At 39.9% G+C, this 17,667-nt stretch overlaps 1 protein-coding gene across 1 annotated transcript in view; it reads left to right on the top strand.

The window, feature by feature from the left end:
- Nucleotides 1–17,667, top strand: part of SEMA3D (semaphorin 3D) — a 274,174-nt gene that overhangs the window by 223,680 nt on the left and 32,827 nt on the right. Inside the window, exons 12-13 of the mRNA XM_082254711.1 lie at nt 10,573–10,795; nt 14,682–14,770. Coding sequence (XP_082110837.1) covers nt 10,573–10,795; nt 14,682–14,770 — 312 coding nt within the window. The remainder of the gene's footprint in view (nt 1–10,572; nt 10,796–14,681; nt 14,771–17,667) is intronic.

Raw genomic sequence — 17,667 nt, forward strand, 5'->3', positions numbered from 1 at the left:
GCCTGGAATGTGTAAACCCAATAGGGAAAAAAATGTGGGGTGGGTTTACTAAAGGCAAATAGACTGTGCACTTTGCAAGTGTAGTTGCTCCAGAGCTTAGTAAATGAGGTGACACTTCACTTTACAAGAATACCCAATCACATGCAAGGGAATAAAAAAACAGCATTTTTGCTCACACATGATTGGATAATGGAAGTGGGAAGAGCCTCCCCTCATTTACTAAGCTCTAGAGCATCTGCACATGCAAACTGCACAGTCTGTTTGCCTTTAGTAAATCCACCCCACGTTTCAAGGTTTACTTTTCTGTCTAAGACATTCTCTGTTTGTGTTATCATATAACTAAGCAGGTGTGTACATTTTCGCACAAAAAACAATGCAATATTCACTCCAGAAAAAAACAACATTGCTTTCAAACTCTACAAGTTTCATCATTGTTGTTTGAAAAGCTCTATGTTTAGTCATTATCACAGATGCAAATTGATTAGAGAAAAACAAATGATAAATATCTTGGTCGAATAAAAAACAGACGCCAGTAACGGAACGTAATAGTTACAAAATGCGTCACTGATAAATAAACTCTGCTGCTGCCCTAAGGTTTCCACTTAGCAAACAGAGCTCTGGGAGCTTTTAATTTCTTTTTAAAAAAAAAAAATAGCTGAATCTACATACCAAAAAGAATTCTTTGACCAGTCCATCTGAGATTGTGAAGAATTCTTTGGTTTTAACTGATACATTTCCATTTTTCTTTTTGATAAACAGGCTACTTAAGGATACGTTTATTTTGTTATTTAATTTGTGTGCATAGTAATTGTGATTACATCATCAATCAGATTTACTCACAATGGAAGCTGATATGGTTGAATGCAGTAATTCAAGAAATAGCAAACTAACCTAATTCTAAAGTAATTTGTTATATTGATAAACTTAAAGTTATTTATATTAATTGAACCTTATGATGTGCCGATTTGTTTATTTTACAATAAGCTTTTGTATTTACCTTGTTACATTTTTGTTTTGACCTAATCCCAGTGTTTAAACAAAATCCGTCAGTGTTAGATTAGTTTCAGATTATTTGCAGTATATGCTTTTGCACCACCCTGACACACAAGTGTTCTATGGTGCTCTCCGGTCAGAGAGAGTTGAGAACATCTTTGAAATTGAAATTATATATCTCATTATATGTGCTCAGGCCATGTATCACACTAATTATGAGGATGGAACAAAAGTTCTGAAAAGTTCTGGAAAACTGTTTGTTTTTACGTAGCCTTGGATTTATGCAGCATACAAAAATACCTGCATTTTTGGCTCACTATTTGAGCTAGGGAAGATGTGCAGGCATTTACCATTAGGCAGGTACCTTATGGTTTCCAGTTCAAAGGTGCAACTATTTTGCGTGAAGTATTTGGTCACACATTTTTTCCTGTCATTGGTAGAAACACTTTATATAAGCAATACAGTATCACAGTATTCTAAGCCAGGTGAAGACTAGTAAAATAAGGACATTGTCTGTGTCTTCTTGCCAGGAGGATTTTCCTTAAGTGACAAATGTTGTGTTCCCACAGGCATCAGTGAGTATAGTGTTTATTGTTAATACTTTAGATCAGGGGTGCCCAGCCCATGGCCTGTGGAGCCCTATGATGTGGCCTGTGACCTCATGTTCTGGGATGGTGGTGGGTATGCCGACCCACCATTCCACAGCATCGGCACTGGCACTGGCTGAAGCAAGCGGCCATGGAGAGAGCAGGAGCCGCATAAACCAATGCTCTCTCTGTAGTGCTGGCTCCTGTCCCAGGCAGAGTGATACCAAGTGAACATCATCTGGGACCTTCCTAGAAGCAATTGCAATGGGCATATACGTTTAAAAAAAGGGTTTTTAGGCTGCTTTCACACTGCGGGTTAGCTGCATTGAGCTATATACTTCTACCATATCCTGCAGATTTGGTGCACCTTCTGAAAGTGCACCACACCTGCAAGATGTAGTAGAAGTCTATGGAAAAGCTGCAAAAAACTCTCAGGACTCTGAGGCTCAGGACAGTAAGGGCATGTTTACATTTTTGGTTCGGGGGGGCGGTAAAACCCCATAGTTCATTGTGGCTCGCGACTGGTTACCAAATCACTTAAGTTGGCCCTGCTCTTCAAAAGGTTAAGCACCCCTGCTTTAAAGTTTATATTTTATTTTTGAATAGGTTTTAAACTCATTTCCCTTGTCATCTTTGTAGTGATTTCAAATATAGATATTAAATTATCTCCATTCACGCTCGTTGCAATAGTCAATAGGATGTAAATTCATTTTCACATTTGATTTATAGTTTTTCCCTATAACAATTAAAGGATAATCTGCTACTTACGCACATGTATGCATGTGTACACCTAGCCACCATGTATGAGGTACAGTATGTATAACAAAACTGGTCAATCACTACTTGATATTTGCTAGTAATGCAGTCAGTTCAATCATTGCCAGGGATATTAAACATTGTAAGAAATAATAATAATTTATTAAAGGTACTTATATCCCAGGTAGCAGGCAGTTGATCTGCAAGTTTGAAAATGACTTGCTAAGCGATTGCTAGACTTGCCAGGCTTGACAAGTTTGTTGCATAATTGCAGCAAGTCTGCATTAAATGAGTCCAGATCAACTTTCTTTGCAAACAATCTGCAATTCTGCTGCAAATTCTGGTTTAGTTATGCTGTGCAATAGTCATTCCACCACAGGGGGTCACTGTGGCGGAACTTTCATATTGTAAACTTGCAGAGCTCTTGCTATAGACTCACCACTGCAACTTTGCTCTTGCTAGAGAATTGCCAAGCAAATTTGCTACAAACTGGAAAAGTGTATTTGTGCTTCAAGTGCTCTGCAAGTGTACAATTTGCCAGTGAAAATGTGTAGCAAGTTAACAAGACTTACATTTCAACACTGCCACAAATTTGTCTCAAGTTATCCTTGCTATATGGGTATATATTATGAATTCACATCAGTCCCAGCCCTCTAGGAGCTTACAATCTAAGGTCCCTAACTCACATTCATACACACTAGGGCCAATTTAGACAGGAGCCAATTAGACTACCAGCATGTTTTGGAGTGTGGGAGGAAACCAGAGTACCTAGAGGAAACACACACAGTCACAGGGAAAACATGCAAATCCAGGCATGTAGTGTCATGGCTGGGATTTAAACCGAGTGCTGCTAGGTGGAAGTGTCAACCACTTAGCCACTGTGCATTTAAGTGACAGTCTTGTTTTTTCAAGCAAGAAAAGTCTTTCTCAGCAGCCCCATTGTTAATCCAGCATGGTGGAAAGTCTCACTAATCAAGTTGTTATTATCTCTACAGAAAAACGAAAAATCATGTTGTGCATTGGTCAAACTCATTTTCAGACAAGTCAAATGGAACAGCTACTTTAACACCTTAGATAAATCGATAAGTTTAGTTTTGCTTTTTTTCCCAAAACCATCACTTTCAAGGCATGTCCTAAATGATGACTTTCACTTTTGCTGGTGTCATAATTGATCACATGGAAGCACCATGGCAGCTGCAGATCAAACAGAGGCTAAGATGTCAGCTTACTTGGCTGTAATGGATAGGAGAGTTTAGTTACATAGTTACATAGTAGGTGAGGTTGAATAAAGACAACAGTCCATCCAGTTCACCCTGTGTAGGTGTGTGTGGCTGTAATCATCTCACATACCCCTGAATGTTCTGATCCTTGAGATGTATGTCTAATAGTCTTTTGAAAGCCACCATACTACCCGCAGAAACCACCTCTTGTGGTAGAGAATTCCACAATCTTGTAGCCCTAACAGTAAAGAACCCCCCACATTGCCTGAGGTTAAAACGCTTCTCCTCTAATCACATTGTTCTGCTTTAAATAGTCAGGGGTCTGTACAAAAATGGGTAGACCTTGTAATCCCAAAATAAATCCACCTGTCTATGAGAAGTAAAGTGGCAGGTAGTCTGATCAGTATGATTTTTGTAACTAGCATTTTCACTAATGAATAAAAATTCACAAATTTCAATGCATTTTAAGAAACAGGTAAACAAAGAAATATACATCACTCATATGCAGAAACGATTAAAGTATAACTAGGCACAACTTTTTTTTTTAGCTTTGGTTAGAGTGGATAGGGGTTAGAACACGTGTCAGTTTTCATTGCTGCCTGTGCCCCTGTTAAGGAGATTCAGGCTCCCTGTTGGTCCTATTTACTATTACCATTGAAAGTGAAAGTAAAAGCAAACCCCAAATTTTGGGTTGTCCCCAAAAAATGATTAGCATGGAAATCTTCCAATGGGGACACTAGATCTGGTGACCTGGGGGTCCCCAAGGAATTCCCCTAATTTGAAGGGATTTCCTCTCACTTCCTGTTTGGCTATGGGACAGGAAGCGAAATCTCCGCAATTGGACAGGAAGCATAATCTCCGCAATTGGACAGGAAGCGTAATCTCCGCATTTGGACAGGAAGCGTAATCTCCGCAATGGGACACAGATGGCGGAAAAAAATCTTTCAGGGGTTATAAACCTCTCTTACTCTATCCAAAATGAAAAAAAAAAAAACGGTTTGCCTATAGTTCTACTTTAGGCATGCCTATTGAAAGATCTGTGTTAGTTGGTGGGGAAGCATACATTTCCAGTGTCAGTAAATCACCCCCTGCCCACAGTAAAGCAATTGTTCTGAAATGTGTTCAGAAGACTAACATGGATGTTATCTTTGTACATCTACATGTAATTCCATACAGCATGTTGATATAATGGATTTCCTACCCAAATATTCATATACCAAGCTGGAAAAAAATGACAAAACCTGACAGATGGAAAATCTATTCTGCCCATATACTTCACTTCAAGCTTGGCATTTCATTTTAGAAATACATGCTATTTCCTTTTTAGGTTTGTGCTTTTGTCTTGTGCCAATATGGCTGCTGCTCCATGTCTTTGTAGTCTGACATTGCTTCTATGAAACTTTATGATCAACTGTGTTGGAGCAACCACACACAGTCAACGTAAACAAACCTTAATTGGGAAAAATGCTAGAGGTAAACCAAAACATCTGGGCATATGTCCACTCAAGTAAAAAGTTCCATTCATAAATAGAAAATGCATGCATACAGTCTGGAAACATAAATTCGATTTTTTTTTACGATGCCATCATAGTATCCTTTGAGTTACATGCTGTGTATTTGATGAGGCTTATGTTTTATGTACCCCAGTCTCTACCTGCAGCAGTTGTGGATAGGAAGATAAGCGCTGCGCAAACTGTTGGCGCTATATAAATCCTGTATAATGATAATAATAATAATAATGTCATGCAGTTGTAACTGCAACCAGTTTATCATTTGTAAATATTCATTAAAGCGTATGTGAACACTTTAGTTAAAAAATTCATTAAAAATGTTAACCATACTGAGGAGTACTACTTCAATGTGATGCCTTTTTTGGCTGGGAACAGGTGTAGTTAAATATTAGGCATGACAAGCTGCTCTTGTGACACTGCAGTTCCTACTCTGAGCCACTGTCAGTCAAAGTGGGGGACATTTCAGTCTATGATATCAGAGTGTGTGTACATGAGTTTTTCTACATGTTTCAGTGAGTTTTATGACAGTTGACAGTTTTTTTTTTTCATGCACATTTTATCATGCACAGATCCTGTGTCATCTATTCCCTTCCTATTTGTGGTGAGAGAAGATAGTAGTTTAGATAGTTTATTGCTGTTGTTATTGCATAGCCTCCTTTTACATCATAATCCCTATAAAAGCCTTATTTTACATCACAGTCCCTATTAGAGTCTTCCTTTACATCATAGTTCTCATCAGAGCCTTCTTTTACATCCCAGTCCCTATTAGAGCTTGTTTTACATCATAGTCCCCAACAGAGTTTTCTTTTATATCTCAGTCTGTATCAGAGTCTATTTTTACATTACAGTTCCCATCAGAGCATTACTTTACATCATAGTCTCTATCCCCCCTTTATATAATATTCCCTATCAGAGTCCCCTGTGCATTATAGCCCTCATCCGAGCCTCCGTTTACATTATAGTCCCCTTTAGAGCCTCCTGTGCATTATAATCCCCATCAGAGCCCCCCTTTACATCCTAGCCCCAATATAGTCCATATTAAAGCCCCTTTTATATCATAGTCACCATTAGAGCCCCAATTTACATCATAGTCCCCATCAGAGCTGCCCTTTACATCATAGTCCCCATCAGAGCCCTCCTTTACATCATAGTTCCCATCAGAACCTCCTGTACATTATAATCCCCATCAGAGCCCCGTGCATCATATTCCCCATCAGAGCCCTTCCATCAGACCCCCCCCCCATTAGTTTCCTGCTCTCCGTGCCCATCACCAGTGACCCTGCATCAGATTCCTGTTCATCGGTGACCCCCACATCAGTTTCCCTCTCATCAGAGCCCCCTTAATCTGTGCCCATTAGCAGTGCATCCCTCATCAGTGCCCCACCATCAGTATCTTTCTCATCAGCGTCCCGCCATCAGTTCTTCCTTCCAGTATCCTGCCATCAGTACTTTAAAAATACTGCCCTATAATCAGTACTTCACACTCAGTGCCCTGTCATCAGTGCCTCACCATCAGTGCTTCACACTCAGTGCCCCACCATCAGTGCCTTGTTACCAGAGCCCCACCATCAGTGCCTCACAATTAGTACCCTACCATCTGTGCCTTACCACCAATGCCTCACAGTCAGTGTCTTGCCATCAGTGCCTCACAATCCCTGCCTTGCCTTCAGTGACTCACCACCGGTGCCCCACTATAAGTTACCCCAAGATAAGTGTCAACAGTGTCTGCTCTACTATCACAGCTCGGACTCAGTAGGTATAGCAGTTCAGACACATGGCCTCGCTCTGCTGTCCTCTCCACTGTCTGTTACATGGAGTGCAGAGTGGTTCTGTCAGTTTCCCCGGGGTTTATGTGCAGAGCTGTGAGGAAAACTGCAGATATGCTGAACAAATGCACACAGCTCCACACTGCACATCATACCAGTGTTTGAATTCATGGTGTGAATGAGACACAAAGAAAACAAATGTTTTCTGTGTGTCTTGCTGAGACCTGCATTTTTTCCAGTGCAGAAAAACCCGGGTCTCTGCAGTTGTAAGGTTACTTTAACACATCTGCAGGTTGCCATGTGAAGTGAGTGGAGTTTAGAGAAAAGAAGGTTGCTCTTATAGTGGGGTTAGCTTATTAAAGGAGTAGAAGCTGTTCACCTAGCAAAGAAAATTTTAGGCCAGCCATACACAGAGCAACTTTCTTTGGTTGCAGGAAAATAATTTGGTGGCCATTGGACCATTCCTGGGCCATTGTCAGTAATTATTGCTAGCAGCTATAACAGCCACTACCGATTATCGCAGGTAAAACCCTGCATGCTGGTTGTACCCAAGTTGATTGATTGATAAATATGTATACGTTTTCAAAGTGATGGCAGCTTCATCTTTTTCACAAGCAAGACTACAAGCACTGAACTTATTCTCTCTGGAGAAGAGACGCTTGAAGGGGGATATGATATCAATGTACAAATACTGTACTGGCGATCCTAGCATAAGGAACAAACTTTTCAGAGAAAGGGAATACAATAAGACACGTGGCCACTCACTAAAACTTGAGGAAAGGCGGTTTAACCTTAAAATACGTAAGGGGTTCTTCACTGTCAGAGCAGTAAGGATGTGGAATTCGCTTCCACGAGCAGTTGTATCAGCAGGGAGCATCAATAGTTTCAAAAAACTATTAGATGGGCACCTTAAAGACCACAATATACAGGGGTATACAATGTACGGTTAACAGCAAACACACGCACACATCATAGATTGAACTGGATGGACTGATGTCTTTTTTCAACATCACAAACTATTTAACTATGGAGTTGATTTACAAAGACTAGAATCTGCAAAATCTGGTGCAGCTGTGCATGGTAGCCAATCAGCTTCTAACTTCAGCTTGTTCAATTAGGCTTTGACAATAAAACCCGGAAGCTGATTGGTTTTTAAGCAGAGCTGCACCAGATTTTGCACTCTTCAGTTTTATTAAATCAGCCCCTATGTAACAAGCATTTACTGTGCAAAATGAACATTTACTTTACTAAGTTAAACCCAGCGTGTGCCTGGGTGAGCACTATTAAGTCAGATAGTATTTTATGTAACTCATTTCTAGTATAGTTGGCTTTGTGATCATTATTGCTTTTACAAAACTAGCTAATACAACTTTGTTCACATTTTTTGATTATCTTTCCAAAAATGGCTTGCCAGAAGTTGATGTATCTAGATTTAGATTTCAAATACCATTTCTCTTATAGAGAGTGTTTGCAAGAGAATTATAGTATTTATCTGTAGATGTAAATTCTATGACACAAGTTTTTATCAGTGGTAACAAATATGAAGGGTCGGATTTAACATGAAAAAATTTAGCAGTAAGTATTTATTGTACAATAAAAATGCATCCAAAGAGATGTGTATAAAACACTGATGGGATTTGGATTTGCCTACTCTGTTTATCTTTTTAGTTAGTACTTATGAAAATAATTTTATGACTTGAACATATTTAAAAACTTGCCTTGCTGTACTAATTTATATAAGAGTGACCCCTGTGGCAATGTGGACATTTTTCTTCTGGAACTCCCTAAACAGCTGCTAAGATTACCTAAATTACTGTATGACACATACATTCTGGGTGGAAACTTCAGAGAACGGAATAACTGTTAACGTATTTCTCTAAGATTATTGCCAAATAAGCCAAAGTTCCATAAACTCTGTAGCATGACATAAACTGTTCAAGTAGCTTAGAATTGTTTCTTTCTCCTCAAACAGTATAATTCAGCATCAGTTCCAGTGTAAAGGATATTAGTAACTGGAATGTGACTGTTGTGTTAGGCAGCTTTCCCATAGTATGTTTATGTTTATATGGAATATTCAGTCCTATGCTAATAAGACATAAACATTACATTTTTTCTAATGGCCAGGACCAGTTGCAAACGGTTTTGCAAATTTTGCTTAAAATTGGCAAGCTTAGTGGTGAAGCCCATTAAAAACTATGATGGGTCAAAACTTGTTATTGGGTGCTGCCCATTTGTAGGGCTAATAAGCTATTGTCAAACAAAAGGCATTGTAAGCCGGGCACTGCCATAGGGAACATGTACCATGTAAAAGATGTCCAGAGTCCTAAAACTCTCTGTAGTTATGGCATTATACAACCTTCTCCACTTTCTATTAAAGTGGTAATCCAGCTTAAACCTAGCTAACCTTAAAAATGTTCCTTCTCCCCACCTATGTTGACTATCCTGTGTAAAGGCGATGCATATACTTACTTATTTTCAGCACACCCATGTGATCTGGCTCCCCTATGTCAGCCAGCAAAAGCTGGAAGGGAACACTGACAACAAATGGCCCATAGAAGCCTTTGAGTGGCATCAAGACTCCAGGCAGCACCAGCTGTTGTTGAGTGTTCTCTCCTCTCCCCTGCAGCCACCGCTGGCCAACACAGGGGAGATCATGTGACCATACTGGAGCAGGCTCAAAAGTATAAGCAGCTTATTTACACAGGTTAGTCAGCAGAGGTTTTAGGAGGGGGAAGAAACATATTTAAGGCTAGTTAGGTTTAATATGGATGTCCACTTTACCACTTATGATACCATTAGGCTGCATTGTTATTTCTTTGTATACACATCAGGCAGTATGAAAAGGGGATTTTTATTTATTACAGGTTTTTATATAGCACTGACAATTTAGGTATATATTGTACATTCACATCCGTCTCTGCCCTCAAAGAGTTTACATCCTAATATCTCTGTCTCACATACATGCATGCACATACTAGGGCCGATTTGACAAAAGCTACTTGACCTACCAGCATGTTTCGGGAGTGAGGGAGAAAACCAATGTAAGTGCAGGTACAGGGGAAGTGTCATGGTAACTTCTGACCTTCCTGCTGATACAATGAATATTATTATTATACAAGATATATGTAGTGCCAACAGTTTGCGCAGCGCTTTACAACATGAAGGCAGACAGTACAGTTACGAAACAGTTCAATACATGAATTAAATGAATTGTATTGTAACTGTACTGTCTGTCTTCATGTTGTAAAGCGCTGCACAAACTGTTGGCACTATATAAATCCTGTATACTAATAATAATAATCATTTCAAATGTATATTTGGATCACTGGCTTGTGTTTGACTTAAACCTTAGCAGTTTGTGTTAATATAATAACAATAACAAAAAAAAAAAATGTAACAGTTACTATGCAATTCAGTTAATAGGAATGTGCAGATAGATCAAGGTACAATAAAAGGCTATTTCAGTTTCTAGTTTTATTATGTTACTCATTTCACATTTCAGACAGTTTTGAGTAAGTGAATGAGTAATATCCTTTTTTCAACACTAGAGGGCAGCATAGCTTTGAAATTTCACTATTTGTATGTCTGTGTTTGACTACAGCTTTTTGCTTCTAGCAATATGCTATATACTCAGCATAATTGACTACATCTGGTTTTGTTGTTAAAATATATACAGCCACTAAAATACTTTCTTTTAACATTCATCCTATTTATTACTCAATGTTTCCTTGAATTCCAGTGTCCTAGCAAAACTTTTGACGCATCGATTAGGTCTACCAAAGATTTTCCAGATGATGTCATTAGCTTTGTAAAAAACCATCCTCTAATGTACAAGTCTGTGTATCCTCTTCACGGAAGACCTGTGTTCACAAGACTCAACATGGATTACAAATTAACTCAGATTGCAGTGGATCATGTGGTAGCAGAAGATGGCCAGTATGATGTAATGTTTATTGGGACAGGTAATTACTATTACTTTTATTTATTTTTTATTATTTTATTATTATTAGTATTATCGTTAATTTCAGTTAATAAATAGAATCTGGGAGAGGGGGTGGCTGGAGATTAAACTTTAAAGGTGGTTCTCCACGCTATGGGGGCCTAAAATCTCCCTAAAAGTTTAGAGGCACACCTCTTTTTGAAATCTAATAAGTCATATCCCACATATAGACTAATGCATACGATTTGGTCCAAGGTGAAACAGCTACAGCAAGTGACAGACTTTGCAGAATACAGTCCAATATGGAATAACCATGCTTATCCAGAACTAGTTAGGTTCCAATATGACACCCTGTGGCATGCAAGGGGCATTACACACCTCCGTCATGTTTTTGATAATGGTAGGCTGCTTACATTTAACCAACTAAAAATCAGATATGGCCTGACACAAAAAAGTTTTTTTAATAATGTCAAATTGCAGCATGCCATTAAAGCCCAGCCCTCTTTAGCTTCACCGAAACAGTCCCCAAACCCCTATATTCCATATGATGCCACATCTATTAAGGATTTCATTTCTAGATGTTGTGTGATGTTGTTGGGGGACTATTTGGAAAAATTGCCCAATACAGCTATGGAACAATGGGAAAATGATATAGGAAACAGTCCTAGAGATCAATGGGCATAGGCATTGGAGTCTGTTCGTAGCTGCTTATTGAATGTAACTTAAAGATTATCACAATTATACAGTATATACTGCTTTGAGTACACCATACTCCCCTAAAATTGTATACCATGGGACTGCGGCCTGATTCCATATGTGTTAGGTGTAATAGGGATACTGGTGATCCTATACACCATTTGTGGAAATGCTCAAAGTTGCATAGGTATTGGACTTCTGTTGTCCAGACTGTCAAGAGTGCTTATCAAATATCTATATCCTTAGACCCGAGACCATGCATATTGGGCATACTAGAGGATTGTGTACAGGTTAATTTTGTCAGAACAGCAGTGTCCAGGGCGAGGCCTGGAAACTCTTTTTGCAGCATTGGCTCTCCCAGTCCCCCCCTACGTTGGAGATGTGGGTAACTCAAATGGGTGCAACGTTACGATGGGAACACCTTTTTTTTTTTTAAAGCCTGTGGTGTGTGAACACACTCAGACTCCACCAGGTCCATAAAAAAGTGCACACACGCAAACGTGAAGAACACAAAAAGTGCACAGGGTGTGCGAATGGTCAACCTCTGAAGAGAACAGACCCTGACCTTGTTCCCCCGGGGCACAAGACTCCTGACAGGGACTCAGGTACTCACTTTGGTCTGCTCGGCTGAAACCAGGCAAACCCCATTCTCTGGTAGGACTCCCGAAACAGCCCACCCCAAGTACTAGGTGGGGCTTCCCTGAAGGGAGACCCCATGAGAGAGGGCGAACTAAGCCAGAAGGCCGTATCCAACCCCTGCCAAGACTTTCAAGGTAGGCCCAAGGACCCACACCCTACTAATCGTGAAAAAAGTGAGACAGAAAGTGACAAAACGACAAAGAAAAAAACACACGAACACAAGAGTGGTGAAGGGGAAGTGGGGAAGTGCTGTAGTGTCAAGGTGCAAGACCCTTTGGCCAGGAATAAAAAATTCCTCTGGTCCCTAGAGGCAAGTGCGAAAAAAGTGTGTATGGTGCAGTGACCAAGGTGTCAAAAAACTGGAGGTGAGCTCCCCCACCATGTGAATTAAGGCACCCCTGGGCTGCCGCCCCAGGGGCACATACATCACAGGCTTCTTTCTAGACCCGGCCTTCGGCCAGACCAGTGCAGCCCCATCCCTACCAGGAGGCATCAGAACTTAGACGGCTTAGGGAGAGCCTGCCTTCAACTGGGGACAAGCTTTTTTGCAAGGCCAGATTCAACCCAGGAGGAAAAGGCCCTCCCACCACCATCACCATTCCTTTCCAATTACATCCAGGAGCAGAACAAACCGGCGTGGAACTAAACCGGCTTTCTCGCTCCGTTCAAACTGATAAGAACAGATACTACACTTCATCTTAGCCAAAAGGCCAAGAAGCGATAACCCAATTACTGTCTTTTCCGAGCGCCGCCCGTCCTGGACAGTACTACAATAGTACGATGGGAACGCCTGATCTACCAACATATGGGGTTCCGTCTAGATTTGACAGGATAGGGAGTGGGTCGCTGGCTGTCCTGGGCTTTGATCCAACCGATTTAGTTATGGATAGATTGCTATTGTAGTACTTGTGTTTGTACATCAAAGGGGTGCGTTTGCATTTGCAACTGGTCAGATTCTGAAGTTACAGGGTGGGCCAGTATTCCAGTCTATGGTGTTTTCCTTTTCCTGAATATGCTTTCAATGGGTGGTTGTTATGGTACAACTGGTATGTGTAAAACTTAGCACTGTATAAGAAATTCGATTTTAGTTAGTATATAAGTACAACAACGCAGTTTCGCTGTCTGTAAAGTGAGCCATTTTTCTTTGTAAAGTGATTTGACTGTGTGTTGTTTTGCGGTTTCTAATAAAACATTCTTTCTGATTTAAAAATAAATATATACAATTTTTAAGCATTTTCCTAAAGGTACTTGCACACAAAACTTATGCTTACAGATGATTGAACATCAGTATTCCTGGCTGAAATTGCAGGCATTTAATTTGCGCGTATTCACAAGTAAAATAAATTGTAACCTCTTCAAATTAGCATTTTATATGCATATGTGCATATTTGCATGTTCATGTGCATAAGCAAGTAAAATACTGGCCAGAAACACAGATTTCTGCATTTTTTTTTTTTAAACTCATCTATACGCAGCACATGCCAGTGTATGCAGGCACATTGAAACAATAGGCTGAATTTAGATGACTAAAAAATGCCTGTATGCCTGAAAACACTCAGTATTTTGGCAGCAGTATGCAAGAGGCCTAAATAGTCCTGACAGGAACATAAAAACTTTTATTGCTTATGTCTCATTCTGAAAATTCCTTGGTGCCTGGCTGTTATGCTGACCTTCTAGGTTCAGTGCTTTGAGTCACTGACCTGGAACAAGGATGCAGATAAGGGCATTTATGATGAATTTCTTAACATGCACACTTGTTCTGGATCAATAAAAATGTTGAAGCCAGATAATCATCATAATATCCAGAAAACTAGCATTTTCAGAAGAAGGTTAACATAGGCAACCCCGTATACTTCTCTTTGAAAATGTAAGGATTTTAAAGTTAAGGACTTTCAAGTTGTGCAGATATTCAGTAAAACATATTCTCTGCTTTGACAGCAGAGGGAGCCACTTCTTCATTTATAAATGTAATGATTCCAAGACACTGCATACCTTTGTGCTGATGTTTTCTTTTTTTTTCCATTCACAATACAGCAGAGTAACTCATAGCAGCCAGTAAGATAAAACTGAGTTAAACAGTTTTGCAGTGTGTGTTGCACAAAAATGTCAGTGTTATTTTTTCTTTTTCAGAGCAGATTTTTGGATGTGCCATATTATGCAATGTAAATATTGGCAGCTTCAACTGATAACGTGTATGTGTTTTTTTTTTTATTTTTTAGAATTGTGATCCATTATGTGGCAGTAAAGTTCCATTCCTGTGCTGATGAGCACTGGGTTTTTTCATACCACTGGTACCCAGAAGAAGGTGGTGCAGGAACCTTATTTTCACCCACTGACTTCAACAATTTCTGAGTCATTGGCCAAAAACAAGTGGGCAGTTCAGGGAAGTTGGGGTCAAGTCCTTGTCTGTATACTTGTTCGGGGTCAGTGACTCAAAGTAGTCAATTTAAAAATGAACAGCCAAGTAACTAGTGGTTTAGGACAGGTCATCTATGTCAGTCTCAATATATCTATAATCACAGGTTTTCTTTCATGCCTTTTCTGACACTCTTACATGTATTTTGCATCTTTAGATGTTGGAACAGTTCTCAAAGTCATCAGTGTTACAAAGGATTTATGGAACATGGAAGAAGTTTTACTGGAAGAACTACAGATATTCAAGGTATGTTGTGTGTTTGTGTATGTGTGATTTATGAGTGTGTGTGAATGTGTCATTGGGCCAAAATGGACAATAGTCAATGCTGTAGAATATCAGTGATCTGTGTTTAACATGATTCTATCTGCTGCTTAGTTTTACCAGTAGAGAATACTGAAATAAACTCACAGGCTTAGCCCATTACTGGCATATCTCAGAAATAGTCCTTTTGGTATGATCTCTGACCACAATCCGTTATGTAGGCTCTGCTCGGAAGAAAATCACTGCAGGAAACAACATACAACCAGCACACAGAACCTATTGTAATGTCAGCTGTCACTACTTACCCCTACTTTCTGGAACAAATACCCAAAAGGATGGAGGATGTGGGGCATACAAGGGACAGTGGAATTACCTGGTACTTCTGCTTATACCAGCTACTGCACAAAGCAGAGAGTGGGTTACTGAATGCTTGCTTCATATGTTGGGTAGGAAAGGAATCCCATTTTTAGCCAGGAGGTAAAGTAAGAACCTAGTTTCATACAGTTGTGGATCTTTACTTTGCCTAAAAACAGCAGTACTAGATTAATTTTGTGTCACTCTGGACTCATTGATCAATATGCAGTAATTATGTAAGTAATACATATGTAGCTATCAAGGTAGCCATGGCTTTCCATAACATTCCCCCATTTTGACAGTGGAGATGATCTTTGAATCTTATTGGCAACTGTGACCAATGCAGAGGAGGCTATTTGTTGTTTAATACCATTACCCTTGAAGATCCAGGAAAATGAAAAAGAATATAACACTTTTTTCCCCCAATGACTGAGGCAAGATTCAGTAGATATAGAGAGATGTGTGCATTCATGTACAGAGAAAATACACTTTTATGTTATTTTTTTGTGAGTGGTTTTAGCTCTAATAATTTTAAATTAATATTCTTATTAATGTGGAGGAGCAAAGTGGTTTAGTGGCTAGCCTTTCTTGGCAAAAAGCGGGGGTTTTTACCCATAAATGCTCATTAGGTACCCACATTCAAGAAACCTCCTTTAAAATAAGAACACAATGGTATATTACACCCGTAAAAATTAGGAACTGGTCTACGTCAGCTTCAGATATTTGCTGGAGATGCCTCTCGGGCAGGGGTAATTTTTTTTACATATATGGTAGTCATGCCCCCCAATACTGCATTTCTGGTAACAAATTATACCATGGACTCGACAAGTCACCAATACAAAACTGACACTTGACCCTGATTGTTGCCTTCTACACGTCAACTCATTTTCATATAAAAGATATAAAAATTCACTTGCCAGATACCTACTGAATGCCCCAAAAGCAATAATTCCATTATACTGGAAATCCACACCAACCACCAAGGAATGGTTACAAAAAGTGGAAACCAACTATGACATATGACATAGAAGAAACAATAGCGGGGCGTGGCTTGGCGCGCAGCTTAGATGGCAGCACACTAGAGGAGCTCCGGTGGACTCACAGCCCTCAATCTGTCTCTCTGCACCTTATACACCTGATAATGGGCAGATTGACCCACCAAACACCCCACTTTGGCAGCCACCACAGCAAGGAACATTTCAGATCTTTTCAAGAGCCAAGCATCTTGTCATGTCAGCATGGCTCTCATTATCTCTTGTTGATTTTTCTATTTCCATTACTTCCCTTATTCCTTCCCGACCCTGAGTACTATCCACCTCATAACAGCAACTTTTAATGTTGTATATCCATAACCTAACAGTTTTCTACAGTTTCATTTTCAGGTTAATACTTCCTGGCTCTGTCTGATTCTCTCCAATGGCGTACTCCTGCTTGGGCAGTAGCCCCACAGTGGTTTCCTATAATGTCAAGGGACTGAATATTCCCAAAAAACGTTCAGCCTTCCCTAGGGAACTCAAAAAAGGTAGACCTCGCTTTGCCTTCTTACAGGAAACGCACTTTAAGGCTCATATACCTAAACTCATTGACTCCTTCGCTGAAGCCTACCATGCCACCAATGACGTCTCCAAGTCAAAGGGGGTGTCAATTTTGGTGCGCAAAGATGGCTCATTTTAACTGACAGACAGACTAGCGGACCTAGGAGGGAGGTATCTCTTCCTCAAGGGAAAATGCTGTGGAACCCCTATTACACTAGCAAATGTATTCTTTCCGAACACATCACATTTAACTTTTTGCCAGCGCCTGGTGAAAGATCTTGAAGGATACAGTTTAGGCTGTCTAATTTTGGGAGGGGTTTTCAACATACCCTTAAACCCTATAGATGACACCTCATCAGGCAAAACCTGTATCACATGTTGAATCTTAAAAAGACTCAAATTGCTATTAAACTCCTTACAACTAATAGACTCCTGGCGCTTTCTCCATCCTGAAGGTAGAGACTTCACCTTTTACTCTGCACCACTACTCTACTCTAGGATCTACTATATCTTTATTTTCAGGGAGACTTACCTGTGCTTTCAGATGCTAATGTAGGGATACAATCTGTCAGTTCCCACGTTCAAACCCTCTACTTGGGGATTAAACTCCTCCTTATTAACTGACCCCGTGCTGCTACCCAAGATTTCAGCACTTCTAACCGAATTCTTTAGACACAACGAGACACCTGACATAGACCCCTTGATGGTATGGGAGGCCCATAAATGCTTCATTAGGGGAGAGCTGATTAAGATGGGATTCAAACGTAAAAGGGAAAAAGAAAAGGAAATCAAACAACTAACTGACAAAATCCTCAAATTTGAAACCCTACACAAACAATCTCTAACGGCACAATCTGCACTAGCTCTACTGGAGACTAGAAAGGCATTGCAGCAGATTCTAGATGCAAAAGCCAAATGTTTTTATTCTCTAGGAAGAAAATGTATTTCAAATTCTAAGACAAGTCAAATTCCTGGCCAGGGCTCTAAAAGGAC

The sequence above is a fragment of the Pelophylax lessonae genome, assembly GCF_965119305.1.
Source record: "Pelophylax lessonae genome assembly, chromosome: 4".
NCBI classification, from domain to species: domain Eukaryota; kingdom Metazoa; phylum Chordata; class Amphibia; order Anura; family Ranidae; genus Pelophylax; species Pelophylax lessonae.